Source organism: Amia ocellicauda, chromosome 9 (assembly GCF_036373705.1).
Source record: "Amia ocellicauda isolate fAmiCal2 chromosome 9, fAmiCal2.hap1, whole genome shotgun sequence".
NCBI classification, from domain to species: domain Eukaryota; kingdom Metazoa; phylum Chordata; class Actinopteri; order Amiiformes; family Amiidae; genus Amia; species Amia ocellicauda.
In genome coordinates, this window is record NC_089858.1 from 29,603,253 (window position 1) to 29,622,769 (window position 19,517).

General features: G+C 40.3%; 1 protein-coding gene across 2 annotated transcripts in view; it reads left to right on the forward strand.

Moving 5' to 3' along the window:
• The window catches only part of LOC136759156 (asc-type amino acid transporter 1), a 28,384-nt gene extending 11,686 nt beyond the window's left edge, over positions 1–16,698 (forward strand). The window contains exons 3-11 of one of the 2 annotated variants that reach the window (XM_066714023.1): positions 964–1,115; positions 6,924–7,049; positions 8,969–9,122; positions 10,072–10,195; positions 10,949–11,052; positions 13,568–13,664; positions 14,157–14,306; positions 14,503–14,680; positions 16,077–16,698. In XM_066714023.1, coding sequence (XP_066570120.1) covers positions 964–1,115; positions 6,924–7,049; positions 8,969–9,122; positions 10,072–10,195; positions 10,949–11,052; positions 13,568–13,664; positions 14,157–14,306; positions 14,503–14,680; positions 16,077–16,207 — 1,216 coding nt within the window. In that variant the 3' untranslated portion in view covers positions 16,208–16,698. The remainder of the gene's footprint in view (positions 1–963; positions 1,116–6,923; positions 7,050–8,968; positions 9,123–10,071; positions 10,196–10,948; positions 11,053–13,567; positions 13,665–14,156; positions 14,307–14,502; positions 14,681–16,076) is intronic. The other variant, XM_066714024.1, reaches the window with a different exon arrangement.
• Positions 16,699–19,517: the final 2,819 nt, after the last annotated feature.

Sequence of the window (19,517 nt, forward strand, 5' to 3'; positions counted from 1 at the left end):
CTGAATGAAGAAAGAGGGAAAATAAATGGGAGATTCTACAGTTCATCCTTTAATTTTAATTAATTTTACATTGAACCCCTGAACTGCCCTCTTATATAATTAACAGACAATCAAATTGGCACTCCACATGCTGTGCTTTAAGTGACCAATTTGAATTGGCAAGGATAAATTACAGTTTTGAAGAGTTTTTAGCGACTGTGTTTACAATCCAAGCTCTGAGGTTGTTATGTCTGTGTGGCTCTCAGAAAGTGCTTCAAGCAGTATGATTAAAATGTAATTACAAAAACAACATAAAACAAAGCAGCATTATACACATACACCATTATGATTGTGGAAGTAGGCACTATTCAAAGCACACTTGAGTTTCCCCTTGTATCGGGAGCCTTACGCAGAGCAGTACGGCAAGTCCATGTGGATGAAAATGGATTTGGGTATGTAAGACAGCTGTTGTAATTTAACCTGTTCATGTAAATTTGTCACTTAAAGCATGACAGTTGTCAAGAGAAACTCACATGTAAATGCAGCACTTGAAAACATCACACACTCATTAACATACATTTTTCTTAAGAAATTACACTTTATCAACACAATCTTTTCAATGTTTATTGTCCCAGAACGTAGTAGTGAAGAGTATCCCCTGTCTGAATATAATAATAATAAGCTGAATCTATGCTACAACTTGGTAGGAGCAGTCAGATTTCAATAAACATGGAAAATATAGCACTGGTAATCAAGTCTGGTGCCGTACTTAGGATTTAGTGAATAGCACAGGTTTCAGAGTGACAGTACTTTTGGTTTGGACTGTAGATATCAGCAAAAGCAAAACAAGCTACAGAGTCCAGGTGCTATGCAAAAAGTCTTCCAAAAATGACAATAACCCATAAAAAAAGGTGTTCAATGCCAAGCTGAGCAGGCAGTGACTTGGTTCTCTGATGTCGCTCATTTTCTATTTCCATCTCCAAGGTTCCTGTTGCTGTGGAGTGCGGTGTTGATAATGTATCCCACCACCCTGGCAGTCATAGCGCTGACCTTCTCCAACTACGTCTTACAGCCTGTCTTCCCCGACTGTGTCCCTCCCTACACCGCCACGAGGACACTGTCAACTGTCTGCCTCTGTGAGTACCTCTGTCACCACTGCTATACTGTGTCTGTGTGGACGCTTACACAAGCGTAGGATTGCCAACATGAAAAGTCACACAAATGCAAGTTTTCAGAAACTGTATCGCAGTATTCCAAAAGTTGTTCTTTTTGGAATCACCACGTAGAAATGTCTGATTATATTTCACATGAAATGCACATCATGTACACACACTTTTTTCAGGAGCTGGATCATTCACTGCACAAAACAATCTTACTCTGACTGACAGTCTCTTTGTTGGTGTCTGTCCCCTTATGAAAATGGGTTATACGTTTTCTTTATAATTTAATATATTTACCTATCTTTATTATATTTATTTCAAATACTCATTGCATAATTATATCCTTGGTGGCATGGTGGCGCAGTGGTAAGTGCTGCTGCCTCACAGCTCTAGGGTCCTGGATTTGAGTCCCGGCTCGGGGGGGCCTGTCTGTGTGGAGTTTGTATGTTCTCCCCGTGTCCGTGTGGGTTTTCTCTGGGTTGATTGGTCACTCTAAATTGCCCTGTGTGTGTTGCCCAGTGATGGACTGGTGTCCTGTCCTGGGTGTATTCCTGCCTTGTGTCCTATGCCTGCTGGGATCAGCTCTGGCTTCCCCGTGACCCTCACCAGGATAAGTGGTTTTGAAGATGGATGGATAATCATATACTTAATAAATGTCTGTCCAAATTCAGGATACCAATACCAACTGCTATGCCAGTGACACACCCATCCTGTAACAAAAGAAATCCATAATGATCATGATACAAGAGAACTCCATACAGGTTTCTACATTAAATATAAGTGTGTTGAAATGTGTAAAGGTGATGGTTATTATATATACAGACGTGCTCAAATTTGTTGGTACCCCTCCACAAGAAACGAAGAATGCACAATTTCCTCTGAAATAACTTGAAACTGACAAAAGTTATTGGCATCCACCAGACTTTGCTTTTGATTTTGTTTTTCAACATAATATTGTAAATAATAAAACAAATTAAAATGGCTTGGACAAAACTGATTGGACCCTCAACCTAATAGTATGTTGCACAACCTTTAGAGGCAATCACTGCAATCACATGTCTTCTGTAGCTCTCAATGAGACTTCTGTACCTGTTAACAGGTAGTTTGGCCCGCTCTTCCTGAACAAACTGCTCCAGCTGTCTCAGGTTTGATGGGTGCTTCTCCAGACTGCAAGTTTCAGCTCTTTCCATAGATGTTCGATAGGATTCAGATCAGGACCAAGGGATGGCCACTTCAGAACAGTCCAATGTTTTGTTCTTATCCATTCTTGGGTGCTTTTAGCTGTGTGTTTTGGGTCCTTACCACACCCAAAATACTCTATAATGTGCTAAAATAATATTGTGAATTGAAAAGTGGTCACAAGTACATTTTGGCAGAATTAAGTGGTCTCTTTTACCAGTTGTATATTAAATTGGCACTATTATTATTATTATTATTATTATTATTATTATTATTATTATTATTATTAATTGTTAAAAGGTTGTTTAAATCATAAAGTAAGAGGTCAATGCATGCTTTAAACAGACTTACTCTTGCTTTTTAGAGCTATTAAAGCTTTTTGAAAGCAGTGTTAAAGTGCAAGTTTAAATATATATGCTGAGAGAAAGGAAAGTGTTTATTAAAGGTAAATGATGGTAGGAAACGAAAAAGGAATGGGTCAATTTTTAGGACATAAATGTTTAGAACTGAAGGACAAAAAAAGATGACAAATGAATGTCACATGTTTCAAAATCCTGCAGTCAAAAGGACAGGGAGAGACAGATGCGCTGAACATCTTAACCAGTGTTGGAATCATCCTCAGGGCAAGATCATTAGCACACAGGGAATCTTCTTTGACGCGTCCACCAACAGCGGCAGAATACAAGGCCTCTGTCCTGGTGTGCATCATCAGCGCCTGGCTTTGGATGCCAGAAATGATGGTCCATTTCCATTTTCTGCTTCCTGGGCTCAAAAGTATCATTATCACACCATCCGTGTGCCAGATGTCATTCTGCAGCCCCCCCTTTCGGATTTGATTCAGATTTCTCTGATCATAATGGTCACTTTTGACCAGAGTGTTGGCTCGAGATGGACTTCCATACCAGCGGCGTGTCACCTGACTAATCACGCAGTTCACATCAGCCTATATAATGGTGCCAGCCTGAAGCCCCAGTGTTAATCAGCAGGGTGTGCCAGATTCATTGTCCATTGTTCTGAGTATTACACTCCAGCCCCTCAATTCTCGCCAGGATTGCCCTGACATTCCTCGCCACGGGCCAGGTTCACTGCAACAGGAACAGGAGTCAATTAAGGTTAGTCTGGATTAATCTAGATTTGCCCATTAATCCCTCCTTAAAATGTTGTCTGAAAAAAGATAATTGAATTCAATCAAAATTATGTACCATAGATAAATTCCTTTCATAAGAATTAAAATACATACATTTAAAAATAACTCTTTTAAAAATGAACTGGATTGTTTAAACCAATGATTTAGTATAAAGGACACATAAAGCACATCTATTAGTTCAATAGTGTACTATTAATATATTATTATTATAAATTGGCTGATGACTTTATCCAAGGTGACTGATATTTAACAATGAAATTACGCCATTAACTTGCAGTGAACTGTAATTAGAATGTCACAATGTAAAATACAGCATAATGCAATGTTATACACTGAAGCATAAAGTGACTAACATGATTTTTAATGTAGCTTGAGAACTGCAGCTGTTTAAGAGAGAAATATTTTGATTTGGAAAATTATTAGTTTAATTATGGGCATGATTTAAGTTACAGAGTTGGAACGTCATGAAGAAGAGACACGAGTGCTTTACAAACAAAACAAGAAGGCCAGGAAGTCTTTAACCCATCTGAGCTCTTACCACAGTAATTTTGCATGGTTATTTAGCATTTTGTTCCATGGTGCTCCATGGTTTTGTATAATTATTTACTATAACCCTCCATGCTTTACCATGACTGCAGTTTGCCTACACCTTCCTCTACTGGACAACAAACAAACTTAGAAAAGCACAACATACTGCAAATAAGTTTCATGGCCATTCATTTATAGACTGGATTTCTCTATACTGCAGCTTACAGCCTGGTCTAGTAGGCTGTGAATAACTAAACACACACACACAATAATGCTTAGGACCTTTGCCCCAGGCTTCTGCTCATGAGGAACACTAAGTATCCCCTAAATTCCACACTGCTGACGCTTCTTCTGAATCAGACCCTTCCTCACCCATGAGTCCACACAGTCCAGTCCCTGGTCCTTTCCCTCCTAGACTACTGTAACTTGCTTCTGACTGCCCTCCCTGTTTCTGCAGTCCCATCTGCATCCAGCACATCCAAAACCCTGCTACTACCTGGTGTCCTCTCTGCCCCAATTCGTCCATCATGATCTGCTCTTTCACTGATCTGCTCTATCAACTCGCTTCCAAGCTCAGCTCACAAACAGTTCAGGACTCTGGTTCCTGCGTACCGCTCTTGCTTAGACTGGTAGGGAGTTCTGTACGTTATAGAGTTGAAATGGACATGCTTGCTATGTGGCTTCTGCCTTTCTTACTTCTTTCACCTCCCCTGACCACAAGGCCCATACAGTATTGTAACTAAATAGCTATGTGGTGTATTATGCTGTACCTTGGGTTGTCTGGTTCTCAAGGGAGAAGGGGGGGTCATTTTGGTAATAACGATGTGGTCCAGCATGATTCTGGGGTGATGTTACATGCACGGAAACCTTGATCAGTATTGTATATAGGGTGAACTGAGAAGAAGTATCTTTGAGAATCACTTTAGATACATCTCCCAGTACAGTAGTACTTGTGGGCATTTGCTTAGCTCACTCTTTCTTTTTATTCTGTAGAATAGCATTTCATAAATGACAGTTGATTGTCTTTCACTCCAGCTTCCAGAAAGTATTGTTTCCTTGCAACTGCACCCAGTTCCCTCCAGCATCTCAACTCTTCTTATACCCCCACAAAACCACTTCCTGTACCAGAGTACCTGCTTCCTCCCCCTGCACAAGTGGTGAAGTGACCAAGCCACTAAAAGTCAGGACCGTCCAGTCTCTGACATCCTACCAGTTTTCCACATTTAAACCTCAGTTTGGAGAGCTGCAACTGCCCGCTATTGCTCTGTTGTAGTCATCTGTATTATGAAGACCAATGAATGCTTGATTTATAGTTTCCACTGCTTTTCCTATAAGTAGGTAAGTGAAAAATTAGTAGCCAGCGGGCAGATTTGTGTTCACTTAAATTAAGATAAAGTAAACAGAGCACATTCACTCTCTCTCCGGTCTATGGAATCACAGAGTCAAAGCCAAGCACTACTTACCATCCTGAAGCACAGCATCACGGTCGCCTGGACAACCCACTAGCCGCTGGTCACATGACTTCCTCCAAACTTCTGTGCACCTGATAGACTCATTAGCAGGACAACAGCAGAAGCCCACACAGAAACTCACTCGTTTTAAAAGTAGAGTTACAAGCAAGGTTACAAGAGAAGCTGTCATGGCACATAGAGTAGTTCATAGTACTTTATTTCTCTTTTTTTTTGGTGTGTTATTTTGTTTATTGTTTTAAAGTTGCTTGAAAACTCTGGGAGTGAGACTAGAAGTGAATCTCGCAGCAGGCTGAAAGAGCGGCCTCTTTCGTTTTTTTTTGTTTAGTTCCGTCTTTTTTTTTTTTCCTTTTTTGTTTTTCTGCGTCGGAAGCTGTTTATATTTATTTATTTATTTCCCTGACACAGCTCCTTTTCAGAGAGGGGATGGCAACGGCGGGCCACAGGGAGGTGACAGTGATGGATGAGAGGGGAACAGTCCGCCCCTCGCTCTCACACTCTTGCATGCTTCTGCCCCTCAACTCAGTGCGTCCTGGAGACTGCAGGCGGTCTTTCAGGGCAGTGCACAGGGATACGGGCATTTATACAGTAGTCTCCACATTTATTCAGATGCTCAAAGTGGAACTTAAAAGTTGATTTAGCAAGAAAATGCAGGTGCACGCTTAGTATTTTTTCATGCAAATCTAAAAATATAACAGATTGAGTATGACTTGATATGATATGATAGTATGATATTGTTTGTATCAGTAGCTTTTTAGGTCAGAACTAGTTTAGTCTATTTCAAAATATACAATTTTTATTCAGACCCCGGCAATCTGTATTTCGAGAACACACTTTGGTTTTTATAATATGAAGGAGATTACCTCATCACAAGTTCATCAACTTCTCAGGAGGGACCCTCCAGGTTATGCACCTTGTACTTGTGGACTGCGTTTGTCAGTTCATACCATACATTTTCTACAGGAATGAGGTCTGGAGATTTTGATGGCCAATCAAGAACATTGATTGCGTTTCCTTGTAACCATTTCATCACAGACTTGCGCTAGTGCTTTGGATTGTTATTGTGCTGGAATCTCTGTATGCAACCAAACTTAAGATGCTTGATAGGCTGCTTGGTTGATTGGCTGACATATTGTTCTAAATTTTGGAATCCATTCATATCTCAATTCTAACAAGCCTCACTGGACTGGATGCAAAACAACCCTGAAGCAAAACAGATCCACCTCCATGCTTTCAAGTATGACATTCTTCCCTAAAGGCTGGCATTACAAACAGGCCGTTATAAACTCAGACGGCTATAAACTAGTGCATAAAACATAAGGGGGCAAAGCAGAACAACTTTATAGACATTGATACACATTTTAGTCTACACCATTCCACCCCCCCAGTTAAAAAAAATGGGATGTGGCATTTCGTTAAACAAATGTCTGTTTGTTAAATTCTACTTCTTTATTTTCCTAGTGTTCCTGACCTGGGTGAACTGCTCAAGTGTGCGTTGGGCCACCAGGATCCAGGATGTGTTCACCATCGGCAAGCTATTGGCCTTGGGGCTCATCATTGTGGTGGGGCTGGTGCAGATCTGTAAAGGTGAGCATCACTGCTGCCTGGTGTTAACCTGGTTCACACTGTATATCTTCATGTTTTAGTGAATGGAACACCACCCAGAAACAACCAGGAGACTAAGCATCAAATATGCACATGAGTGGTCAGATCAATAATGTCTACTGCTCAGAGTGCAAGTTGGACCCTGTAGTCCAGACACAGCTGGCTTCAATCCAGGTCATGTCATAGGTAACAGACTGGGATTCCCCATGGAGAGGGTGGAGGTCTGCCTGGGTCCAATGTGTGCCAGGGTTTCCTCTGGGTGTTTGGCAAACATTGAAAATGTCAGTGGTTGTATCAGTATATCATTGCAAATAAATTAAATGGTTTCTCAGCTAGATGATCCGCACATTGGATAAGACTGTCTGCTAAGAAAGAAAATAATAATCATAATAATAATCTGGCCTACGTGCTTCATAATACAGCAGTGTGGAGTAGCGGTTACGGTTGTGGGTTCAATCCAGTTGTGGGTCCAATATCACCGTCTGAAACACCCCCCACAGATCACTCGCACACATAGAGCTTGTACTCTACATGACACACATTTCTTAAGTGATCACTGAACAATAACAGTAAAACCAGCATTACAGTACATTAGCATAGGAACTACACCTGTTCAAAGAAATCTGCATCAGGGTGGTGAAAATGTTACCCTATGAATTAAATGTGGGAGCTTGAATAGTCTGCATAGAATTAATTGGATTTCTTTCTTGTTTTTATGTTGTTGTTTTCAGGAATGCTGATGTTTATCCACCTGTAACCAGAGATCCCATTTGCTAGTACTGTTGGTGCTATTTGTACAACATCCTTCTAAATTCCTTGTTTGTTTTCAGAGGGCGGTGGTTGGTGAATTTGTAGTTCTCCAGGGCTGGCGCACTGGCTGGCATCTATACGGCCAAAGGCTGTGCAAAGGCTGCTGTACAGGGGGGGGAGGGGGGCATGGTTTGGCAGCTTCCCACAATCCCTTGCCAAGGAAACCTCCAGGGTCACACACACTGAGAGCCCAGCCACTTAATTGCAGCTGACAGCCTGCTAAAGACCACCTACTGTAGAGCAGCACCAGGCCCCTTCAATCTACAAGGCCAGAAGCTAACGCTAACTTTTCTTCTGGTCAACTTGTAATTGTTTAGAAAGAGTCCACTCTTGTTTTGGGGCTACAGATTGATGTTCATTCAAGGCTGATCATAAAAATAGAAAACCAGGTGAAGATAAACATGTGTACAGCGAACCTCCTCTTCTTCTATAGTGTTCCTCTATTTCATGCCACTAAAAAGCATGAGGTGTATGGCAGCAGGGTGATGTAAGTTAAGAACATAAGAACATAAGTTTACAACCGAGAGGAGGCCATTTGACCCATCGTGCTCGTCTGGTGTCCATTAATAACTAAGTGATCCAAGGATCCTATCCAGTCTATTTTTAAATGTTCCCAAATTTTCAGCTTCAACCACATCGCTGGGGAGTTTGTTCAGATTGTGACGCCTCTCTGTGTGAAGAAGTGTCTCCTGTTTTCTGTCTTGAATGCCTTGAAGCCCAATTTCCATTTGTGTCCCCGGGTGCGTGTGTCCCTGCTGATCTGGAAAAGCTCCTATGGTTTGATGTGGTCGATGCCTTTCATGATTTTGAAGACTTGAATCAAATCCCATTGGGACACTCAAAATCAGGCACTACCATAGTAACATAAACCTGTTCTCCGTCTGAACACAAGTTGAATATGATGGAAATGAAACTCGTAAAAACAACCAAACTGGGGTCCACGTCATCTTTAAAATTCTGATGTAATGACTATTGTAGAATAGTATAATTGTGATGATTCCTCAAATAATTTGTTTAGTAGAAAGCTGCTGTTCAGATGCCTAATCTGATATATGGAGGCACTGTTTTTTTCCCCTCTTTGTTTCTCTAAGGGCACTACGAAGCGTTGAGCCCTCAGGTTGCTTTTGAATTCTGGAAGACTCCTTCTGTAGGGCAGATAGCTCTGGCTTTCCTGCAGGCTTCCTTCGCCTTCAGCGGCTGGAACTTCTTAAATTACGTGACCGAGGAAGTTGTGGAGCCGCGGCGGTGAGGATCTTGTTTCTCTTTCTCACCTTCTCCCCAACACACGCTGTGCCTCCTAGTCCCGGCTTGCTGCCAGGCAGGCTGCTGTGATTATTCTCCTTTTGTTTCTTCTTTGCATGGTGGACATCTTCCATTGTGGGGTCCCTTCCTTGCCTCTTCTCTCGTTAGGTGGCTTAAATGTCATAATGGAAGGGTCATTCATAGTCCACAGCCACACCGCTCACAGTGTCTTAAAATCCTACCGTTGTTTTTGCAGATTAGTTTTGTTTTTATATCTTTATGGATCTAGTAATGGATCCAGAACAATAACTTTAGGTCAGATTGTGTCCACTCTGGTCCTGAAGAGCACCAATTCAGCAGGATTGGATATGTAATTTATAAATTATCAATTCGCAGAGACTTGGTAATCTAGATATTTTGTTCAATTATGTTATTTAAAGAACATTTTGATCTAAAACTTGAAACTTAGCCCTCAAAGAGTGCCTCAAATTAAACAAGCGCCTGATTTAACAGATTAAAACGAACATGTCTTTAGAAATGATTGGGAACTGGATTTGGGCTGAGGGCCCAGGGCTGGACACCACTGCTATTGGTGATTAAATCACATACCTGTGATTTATCTGTCCATATTCAACATCCTGACCACTTCTTTTACAGTAAAAGTCTGTCACCCCATAATGCTCTCTTTTGTCATGCACTGTGTTAGCTGTACTGGAAAACCAAAGCATTGATTAAAAAAATTATTGTTTCTTTCCTATATATTTTTTATATTATACATATATCATTTATTTATTATTTTCTTCTATTTGTTGATTTGTGTTTATGTTTTTCTGTAAGAGCTCAAAGCTCACCGCAGAGTTGACAGGTACAGTTGACAGTTGACAGTGTACTGTACACACCGTTTCCAGGAGACGGTGATAAAATGAAAATAACCTGTCGATTGTTTTGGTAGGAATCTTCCTCGTGCCATTTACATTTCCATTCCATTGGTGACCTTTGTGTACACATTTACCAACATAGCCTACTTCACCGCCATGTCACCCGAAGAGCTGTTAACATCCAATGCCGTGGCTGTCGTAAGTACCCCGTCTGCACTGATTCTGCTATATAAGGTCCATACCTCCTGTGCTTTTCCAAGACTCTGTGCTCTACTTTTCTATTGTGAACAAAATAACTCTTGCAGGTTGAGATTGTTAGCAGATCCAGCTGCATCACACCCTGTGATTGGTGTAAAAGCTGGGCTGTGGGCGTTCTGGCCTCGCAGTGCAATTTAAAATGGCTTGGACAGGGAACGTTCCAGAGGATGTGTGCTTTAGCTCCTCCCTCCCAAAGACATATTACATTTTAGCAGTAGGCTGAGTTGATGGACATTAATTGAGGGGAAACAATTTTATTATTAAATTGATATATACAGCTCTGGAAAAAATTAGTAAAACCAGAGAAACTGATAATTTTGTACTGGTCTCTTATTTACAGGTATGTGTTTGGGTACAATTGACATTTTTGTTTATTCTATAAACTACTGACAACATTTCTCCCAAATTCCAAATAACAATTTGAATGGAATGAAATGGCTGCCATACATGTAGAGATGCTGATTTAAGAAACATTTGCAGTGGTATTTAAATTTTTTCCAGAGCTGTATATGTAAGAAAATACATTCACAGGGAAATGACAATGTGCAAAAAAGTATTAACCAGTCTTCTTACGTTGTGCTTAGGCTACTTCAGAAGTCACAGTAGTAGACTGATTTGACTAATTGGCCTTGACATTTTCCTTGAGGTTTTTGACATTTGACATTTTCCTTGTGATTTTTGTGCTGTGTGTAGACCTTTGGGCAGAAGCTCCTGGGAATGTTCTCATCCATCATGCCTATCTCTGTGGCTCTGTCAACATTTGGAGGGATCAACGGCTATCTGTTCACATCATCCAGGTCAGCCACAGTCGGGTTTATACAGCGAATATGGTCAGACTCTCAGACATGCCTTCTGAGATCTTGATCCACACTTCCCCAACTAGTAACAAATCCACCCTCAGTGTCCAGCTGCTGAGGGTTCTGTACACTCTTGGAAGTCTACGGCAGTGGCATCACCATAACACACTCATGTACAGATCAAGTACAACACTTAGTTAAGAGGAACTTTTTGAAATCCTTCACTGTGACACATTTGTAATACTGTATGTGCAAAATAGGCATTTCAAATGGTCATAAAAGTATTGTTAGTAGTAGTAGAGGAATGGAAGAGTGATGTATTTTTGAATAGGCATTATGTACTGTAATTCTAGAACGTTTTTATTTCCCACAAACTCGTCAACAGCAGAAGACATACTAAGCTGCACTGAATCACCCAGGTGCAGTCCACAGTTCGAAATGGGTTGCTGTAGAGATCTGATAAAATAAAAGAATCCAACTTATCTGTAGCATGCCTGTGACTGAACGACTGGGTGGCACACTGTTTTGTTTTTCTGTTTTGAGTCAAACATTTCACAATGGATAACAAATACTTTACAGCCAGTTTATTATAACATAATACACAACATACAGTGAGGGAAAAAAATATTTGATCCCCTGCTGATTTTGTACGTTTGCCCACTGACAAAGAAATGATCAGTCTATAATTTTAATGGTAGGTGTATTTTAACAGTGAGAGACAGAATAACAACAAACAAATCCAGAAAAAAACGCATTTCAAAAAAGTTATAAATTGATTTGCATGTTAAGTATTTGATCCCCTATCAATCAGCAAGATTTCTGGCTCCCAGGTGTCTTTTATACAGGTAACGAGCTGAGATTAGGGGCACTCTCTTAAAGGGAGTGCTCCTAATCTCAGCTCGTTACCTGTATAAAAGACACCTGTCCACAGAAGCAATCAATCAATCAGATTCCAAACTCTCCACCATGGCCAAGACCAAAGAGCTGTCCAAGGATGTCAGGGACAACATTGTAGACCTACACAAGGCTGGAATGGGCTACAAGACCATCGCCAAGCAGCTTGGTGAGAAGGTGACAACAGCTGGTGCGATTATTCGCGAATGGAAGAAACGCAAAATAACTGTCAGTCTCCCTCGGTCTGGGGCTCCATGCAAGATCTCACCTCGTGGAGTTTCAATGATCATGAGAACAGTGAGGAATCAGCCCAGAACTACACGGGAGGATCTTGTTAATGATCTCAAGGCAGCTGGGACCATTGTGACCAAGAAAACAATTGGTAAAACACTACGCCGTGAAGGACTGAAATCCTGCAGCTCCCGCATGTCCCCCTGCTCAAGAAAGCACATGTACAGGCCCGTCTGAAGTTTGCCAATGAACATCTGAATGATTCAGAGGAGAACTGGGTGAAAGTGTTGTGGTCAGATGAGACCAAAATCAAGCTCTTTGGCATCAACTCAACTTGCCGTGTTTGGAGGAGGAGGAATGACCCCAAGAACACCATCCCCACCGTCAAACATGGAGGTGGAAACATTATGCTTTGGGGGTGTTTTTCTGCTAAGGGAACAGGACAACTGCACCGCATTAAAGGGACGATGGACGGGGCCATGTACCGTCAAATCTTGGGTGAGAACCTCCTTCCCTCAGCCAGGGCATTGAAAATGGGTCGTGGATGGGTATTCCAGCATGACAATGACCCAAAACACACAGCCAAGGCAACAAAGGAGTGGCTCAAGAAGAAGCACATTAAGGTCCTGGAGTGGCCTAGCCAGTCTCCAGACCTTAATCCCATAGAAAATCTGTGGAGGGAGCTGAAGGTTCGAGTTGCCAAACATCAGCCTCGAAACCTTTGGACTTGGAGAGGATCTGCAAAGAGGAGTGGGACAAAATCCCTCCTGAGATGTGTGCAAACCTGGTGGCCAACTACAAGAAACGTCTGACCTCTGTGATTGCCAACAAGGGTTTTGCCACCAAGTACTAAGTCGAAGGGGTCAAATACTTATTTCACTCATTAACATGCAAATCAATTTATAACTTTTTTGAAATGCGTTTTTCTGGATTTTTTTGTTGTTATTCTGTCTCACACTGTTAAAATACACCTACCATTAAAATTATAGACTGATCATTTCTTTGTCAGTGGGCAAACGTACAAAATCAGCAGGGGATCAAATACTTTTTCCCTCACTGTAAGTAATCAAATACCATATTAACTAAATCAGTGGCGGCAAACCCGGAAACTGGAGAGCAGCAATCAAGCAGGTTTTATATAGAAATCTTAAATCATCACTGTATAAAGTCTTGGAAATTCCCAGTTCTCAGCAATTGGGTAATTACATGGCCGGACTGTGCTCCACCACCCATGTGTTAAATACATAGAAATTAACATTACAAACTTGATCTCTGAAGTGATGTATAATTATTTGCTCTTAAGTGTGTGGATATAAAAAAGTGACATAAAAATCAGCTCACGTGTCTATACCCCGGGGGGATGGTGACCGAGCTCCTGTGATTCTTTCAGGTTATGCTTCTCGGGAGCCAGAGAGGGACACTTGCCCAGTTTGCTGGCCATGATCCACTTCAAAAACTGCACCCCCATCCCCGCTCTGCTGGTCTGCGTAAGAACTGCCTTCTTCCTATATCTCGCCATGTTTAACCATGTCCCGAGGGGGACTCGGTCAAATTACTGTCCCGTATCATTCTAATATTGTTCATATTTTTATATTATTATGTATTCATATTATAAATACCTTTAAGAATTTACACATTTTATAAGAAAAAAATATATAAACAATATTATACGTACAGCATTACACTGCACAGCACTTGAATATGAAGAAAATAGTGTAAAGTGATTCAATTAATATTGTAAAAAAGTGATAAACAAGGGTGATTAGGAATGCATTCAAGGAAAACAGACATCGATATTGGCATAGGAGGCAGTGCAAGTGACAGGCAGTCAGAATAATTGGAGAAGATGTGCAAGGCTAGACCATTTGGCAAAATGCCTAAATGCACAAAAGTTGAAATCCAGTGTCTGCACTCAGAGTCTAGGCCTCTCGTGTATAAAAGTCTCTCACTGCGTTTCCTGTATCTCTCTCCCTGGACAGTGTGCCGCCACTATTGTCATCCTGTGCATCGGAGAGACGCACACACTCATCAACTACGTCTCCTTCATCAACTACCTCTCCTACGGGGTCACCATCGCTGGCCTGCTGTTCTTCCGCTGGAAAAAACCCAAACTGCACAGGCCCATCAAGGTATAGTGAATCTCCCCTACAGCGTACCTGGGATACAACACATTCCCAGAGCATAATGCAAATGGTAGAGGAACCCAAACTTCTCCCAAGAAGAGATTTGCAGGCTACACACTTCTACACTGACCACCATTGCATTTACAACAGGCAAACTCACAGTCACAGTCTTACCCCAGCTGTGCTTTGCCCTCTCTCTCAGGTGAACCTGCTGGTACCAGTGCTTTATCTGATCTTCTGGGCATTTCTGCTGGTCTTCAGCTTCTACACTGAGCCAGTGGTGTGTGGGATTGGCCTCATTATCATCCTTACTGGGGTGCCAGTCTATTTCCTGGGAGTTCACTGGAAGAAAAAGCCAAAGTGTTTAGACACCTTCATAGGTAAGCAGCCGGGGCTTTTTACGCCAGTGAGAGACACAGTGGGACATATTCATAAAACGTTCTGACCAATTACATTACATTAAACAGTCACCAGCTCTTGTTCCTAATGAAGAGGAAATGTGGAAATGTCACATAAATCTTTCATGGTGCTTATCTTAAGAATTATCAAAAGCAAAGGAAATGTTTCTTTATTTTTAACCATGGGTGTTTGTGGTTCAACTGTACATCACTGGTACATTTTATGAATATGGCCTGTTCTCTGGCAATTGTGACATCCCACTGTGTTCTAAAGGGTTAAAGCCTAACATACATTATTCCTAAAATCAGTTGTGTGTCTTTATGTGTTGCTATAATTTATACGACTCTTTCAGTTCAATTCCAGCCATGTCCGTTTCAACATTTACCTGTGTTTCACACTAGAGAGCAGCAAAGCCACAACGTCAGTACTAATACCATTGAGTTATTCTTCCAAGTTAACAGAAAGCAAGAGTTAAAAAGCACACTGAACATTGTACTTCAATAAGCATTAGAATATTATAATTCTGTGCTCAGTGGAGTCTTGTTTAAGGGAATAAAAGTTTTAAAGACGTTTGTAAATAAACAAATCTCCTGCCCAATTAAGCAGGAAATGCCCATAGGCTTATTTAGACCATAAGTCATGAAATTAACACCATGGTTTGAGGGAAGCACCTTATAGAGCATTAGAATTAATATAACAGAGCTGTAGAAGCCTTTTTGTGGAACTGCATATATTGTTTGCTTTTTCCTCTATTTATCTCACTTTCAGATAGTGATATCTTCACAACCTTTTTGAGAAAAATAAAAAATAATAAGGAGGAATAATATCTCATGGCAAACCCATCTATGCCCACTGTTGTTATTGCATTCTAGAGTTAATCTTGCAGTTATGATGGCTGCAGAATTCCTATTGAATTAATGTATGGATACATTAATAAAATGATTAGTAAATGCTTTTTTCTCCCACAGTTTCAGTTGAATTTGTGTCTGTCTGTAACCACCAGAGCAAGAGTCACGGCACGGCAGGTTTTATATGTCACCAACTCTCAGTGATAAACTCTCAGTGCCTTGGAAATGTTTCCCTTTAAGCAGGCGTTTTGGTAGAGCCAGTCATTTACAGATTATATAGAGGTCAGAGTTCCTTTAATTGATCAAGTGGCCTAATTAATGGACTAATAATTAGCACATCTTCCCAGTCTTTAGAAAGTGTAAATTTAGCCTAGACCAAATCCAGACTTCGACCCGCATGAATCACAAAATATTGTCAGAAGCTACTTTCTACTATTAAATCTAAACTGTGCAGGACATGGTCTGAAATTTGTGATTCGTAGCCAGTCAAAGTTTTTATCTGGTCTTGGCCTCATTGTGGGTTTGCCAGCGATGGAGGATCCTGAGGCCTGTTTGTTGTTTACAGAGTCGGCCACGTATGTAGGACAGAAGCTGTGTTACGTCGTCTTCCCTCAGTTCGACGAGATGCCGCCGGAATGGACTGAGAAATCTGACGCATAAACTTCTTCTCCCCCCGCAGACTTTTTCCTTTTGTATTTTTATTTGGTTTTGTTTAGACTCCTTTGAGAGGAAAAACGACAGCTACATTGTTTACAGTGGCAAACCTGGACTCTGTATGTTTGAAGTCCGATCTATTTGAGACCAGAGTTCGGTTCTGCACAACTAAGGGAGGCTTATTTGTTTTGTAAACGAGCAAACTACAAAAACGTAATGGGCCTCAGGTACAATTTTTTACTTTTCTCTTCTGGTAAGAAACCTATTGTCAACGGTACAACATTGTGACATTAACAGCTTTTTTCCCTTAAGGATTTTGACCTATTTAACAGTTTTTTTCTTTTGTTGTGGTCCTTTTTTATTTAATATAAGTGTAAGGGGATTTTTTTTATTGACTCTAAAATGAATATCATATATTGCATTGTGCCTTACAGAAAGAAAGACAAAATTAGTGTATCTATTGACAGTATATTAAATAATCCCCATGAATAACTCTACTTGGCACCACCTACCATCTCAGTGTCATTGTCTTCCAAATTTGTACTCAATTGTAGTAGGTAACAGCTTAGAGTAATGTCAGTGAATTTCAAATGAATACCACAAGGCAGTGCTCTTCAAATCCAGTCAATGAAACACAATGCAGCAGGGTTTGTTAGGTTCCTTTAAGGGCCCTCTCAATCACTTCTTAAAAGGCCAGTCTCTTTTGATTTTCATTCCTATTGGAGATCTCTCTCTTACTTAAAGGACAAGACCACCAGTGATCTGAATCAGTTCCCATCACAAACAGACTTGAATTATAAACTATACACATCATATATTTTATATGATTATAAAGATTTATTCACAAACTCTAAGAGTTTATCATCAGTATAGTCTCCAGTATGGAGCAGCCATTTAAAACAAAAAAGTATTCAGTATTCAGTATTAAAAAAAAAAGGCACGGCGTTCTGTTTCCTTGAATATACCTGTGGGACATTTTAACCAATCAGAAAATACTTTATCTGGAATAGACCAGTGGTTCCCAACCCTGGAGGACCCCCTATCCTGCTGTGTTTTATTCCAACCGGGCTCTCAATTACTTAATAGAACCCTTAATTGATCTAATAATGGACTAAATCAGAGCCTTTTAATTATTTTAAACAGTAGGGGGTTTAAGTTAAGTATAGAATTGTATAAATAACTTATAATGAACCAACTTTTTTATTAAACATTTTATTAAACACAAATCAGATTATTACTTAAATTAAGGGAACCACAGGAATAGACAACTCATTTTGATATAATGTGTCCCCGATATCCAAGAATGCCTCAATCTGACATTGCAGTTGCTTTTTTTCACTCTGTTTAACGTATTGTTCGAAACATGGGGATTGGTCTTAAATTACTAGTAGTAACTTAAATTTATAGTAGTGGAAACGTACAAGATATTTTTGCATGACAGTGGCTTGAAACAGTATCTTGATTCAGTGCTTATTAAAGAACTTGCAGCTTTGGGAGCACTGTTTAATTTAAGTTAATTAGTCAAACCAATTAAGTAACTGGGACCTGGGCTGGAATGAAAGCCAACACACTTTTCAGCCCCATAGGAGTAACTTGTTTAGTGTCCTGCTTTAAAACATCACCTGCATTGTACCTAGAGGAGGGGTTAAATAGCTTCAGTTAAGCGCATAATTAGATTACTTGATTAATTAAGAGCTCTTTTGGAATGAAATCCAGGAGTACTCTGGCCGTCGAGGACCAGACTTGAAGAACACTGCTATAGGATTTACACCTAAATATCACAATCATTTCTGAGGCAGATCACGTGTACATAAAGATTTGAGTTACAGGTGGGGTGTAGCTCAGACCTGACCAATACTGGAACTCCCAGGAGATCTGCCATATTTTCTGTGGTATAGTTATATATCATTTGTGTTGAAAGCATTAAAGACAGATACTTCACTCTGACCGAGTCCTTGTTAGCTAAACATGGGAAGCACATCGCAGATGGAGTTTTTAAATACTCTGTCAGGTAGCAGCTAATTTAGTTCCTAACGCTGTTATCAGTTTTAATATCCTGAAACCCAGTTGCTTGGCCTTTTATTAGCACTTCTACATATCTCTGTCTCTCATGATGAGCAAAGTTTAGTGTGAACAATGTGTGATTATGATGCATTTAAATAAAAGCAAAACACGAGAACCTTACACATGGAAAATAGGAAATTCCCCACTTGAACGTACCACACTGCCAATATTTACAGTTTCTTTGACCAAAAGCAACTTCTGAAGCAGGAGAGTGTGATGTTTTAAACCTCTCTCTTTAGTCATGAGTTAGGGAAAAGAGTCTTGGTAAACCTTCTGTTAGCGTTTGTACTTAGATGTAACACAGGATTTCATACAGTTGTATAAACAATGGTTGAATAGGCGAGTAGCTGTGACACTGCGTAAGCAGCAGTTCTGCACAGCACTGTCTGGGGAGTTTATTCACATTCAGGAAGCAAGTTGAACTTCCCTCTGTGGTTTTAGTCTAAAAAGCGAGGAAGGTGGTGTCTGAAATAGTCAATATATCAAAACTATTAGGTAAACAATCCTGAGTTACAAAAGTGTGCTAAATGTATTTAACAGTTGTTATTTTAAACTGTTGTTTCCTTAAAGTGATGGAAACATAACTTCACTTTAAGATCACTTAATTATTCTATGTACAATGGAATGTGCAGTTGATAAAATGTTCAACAAAAGTCTGACCAACTTGCGTTTGTTTGCACGCTCAGTTGTTAACTGTCAACTGGCAAACCCACTCACAGGCCCATTAACCATTTAAAACAAAATCTGTTTTAACCCTTTCTTCCCCACTTTCTGAAACGTGAACATGAGGCATTATTACAGATACCTGCTAGACTCCATGTCAAAATGTCTGCAATTTAGATATCTTTTGAATTCCCAGTTTTCCCAGTTCACATTTTCACTAATAATGCATCTTGAATATCTTGAATATACATCGACTAGAATTACTTTCTTGTGCATTATCTGCCCACAACCCAAACTTAAAAAACAACCTAAAAAACACACAAGTCACACGAAATGAACATGAAAATTTGATTACCTTGCAACCTTTCAGTCCAAAACTGATGTCAGGGTGCTGCTCTGCTGAAGTGCAATTCCAAGGGTGAGTCTGTCTCCATCAGACGCCCTCACTGCCTGGGGATCGCCACAGCAGCTCACAGTTGTCGTACATACAGCTACAACTTTGTGTAGTAAGAATATTCAAATAGATCACATATGCCAAATGGAAATGGGGTGCAGAAAGGATGGCGTTCGTTTTCATGCTATAAATAGT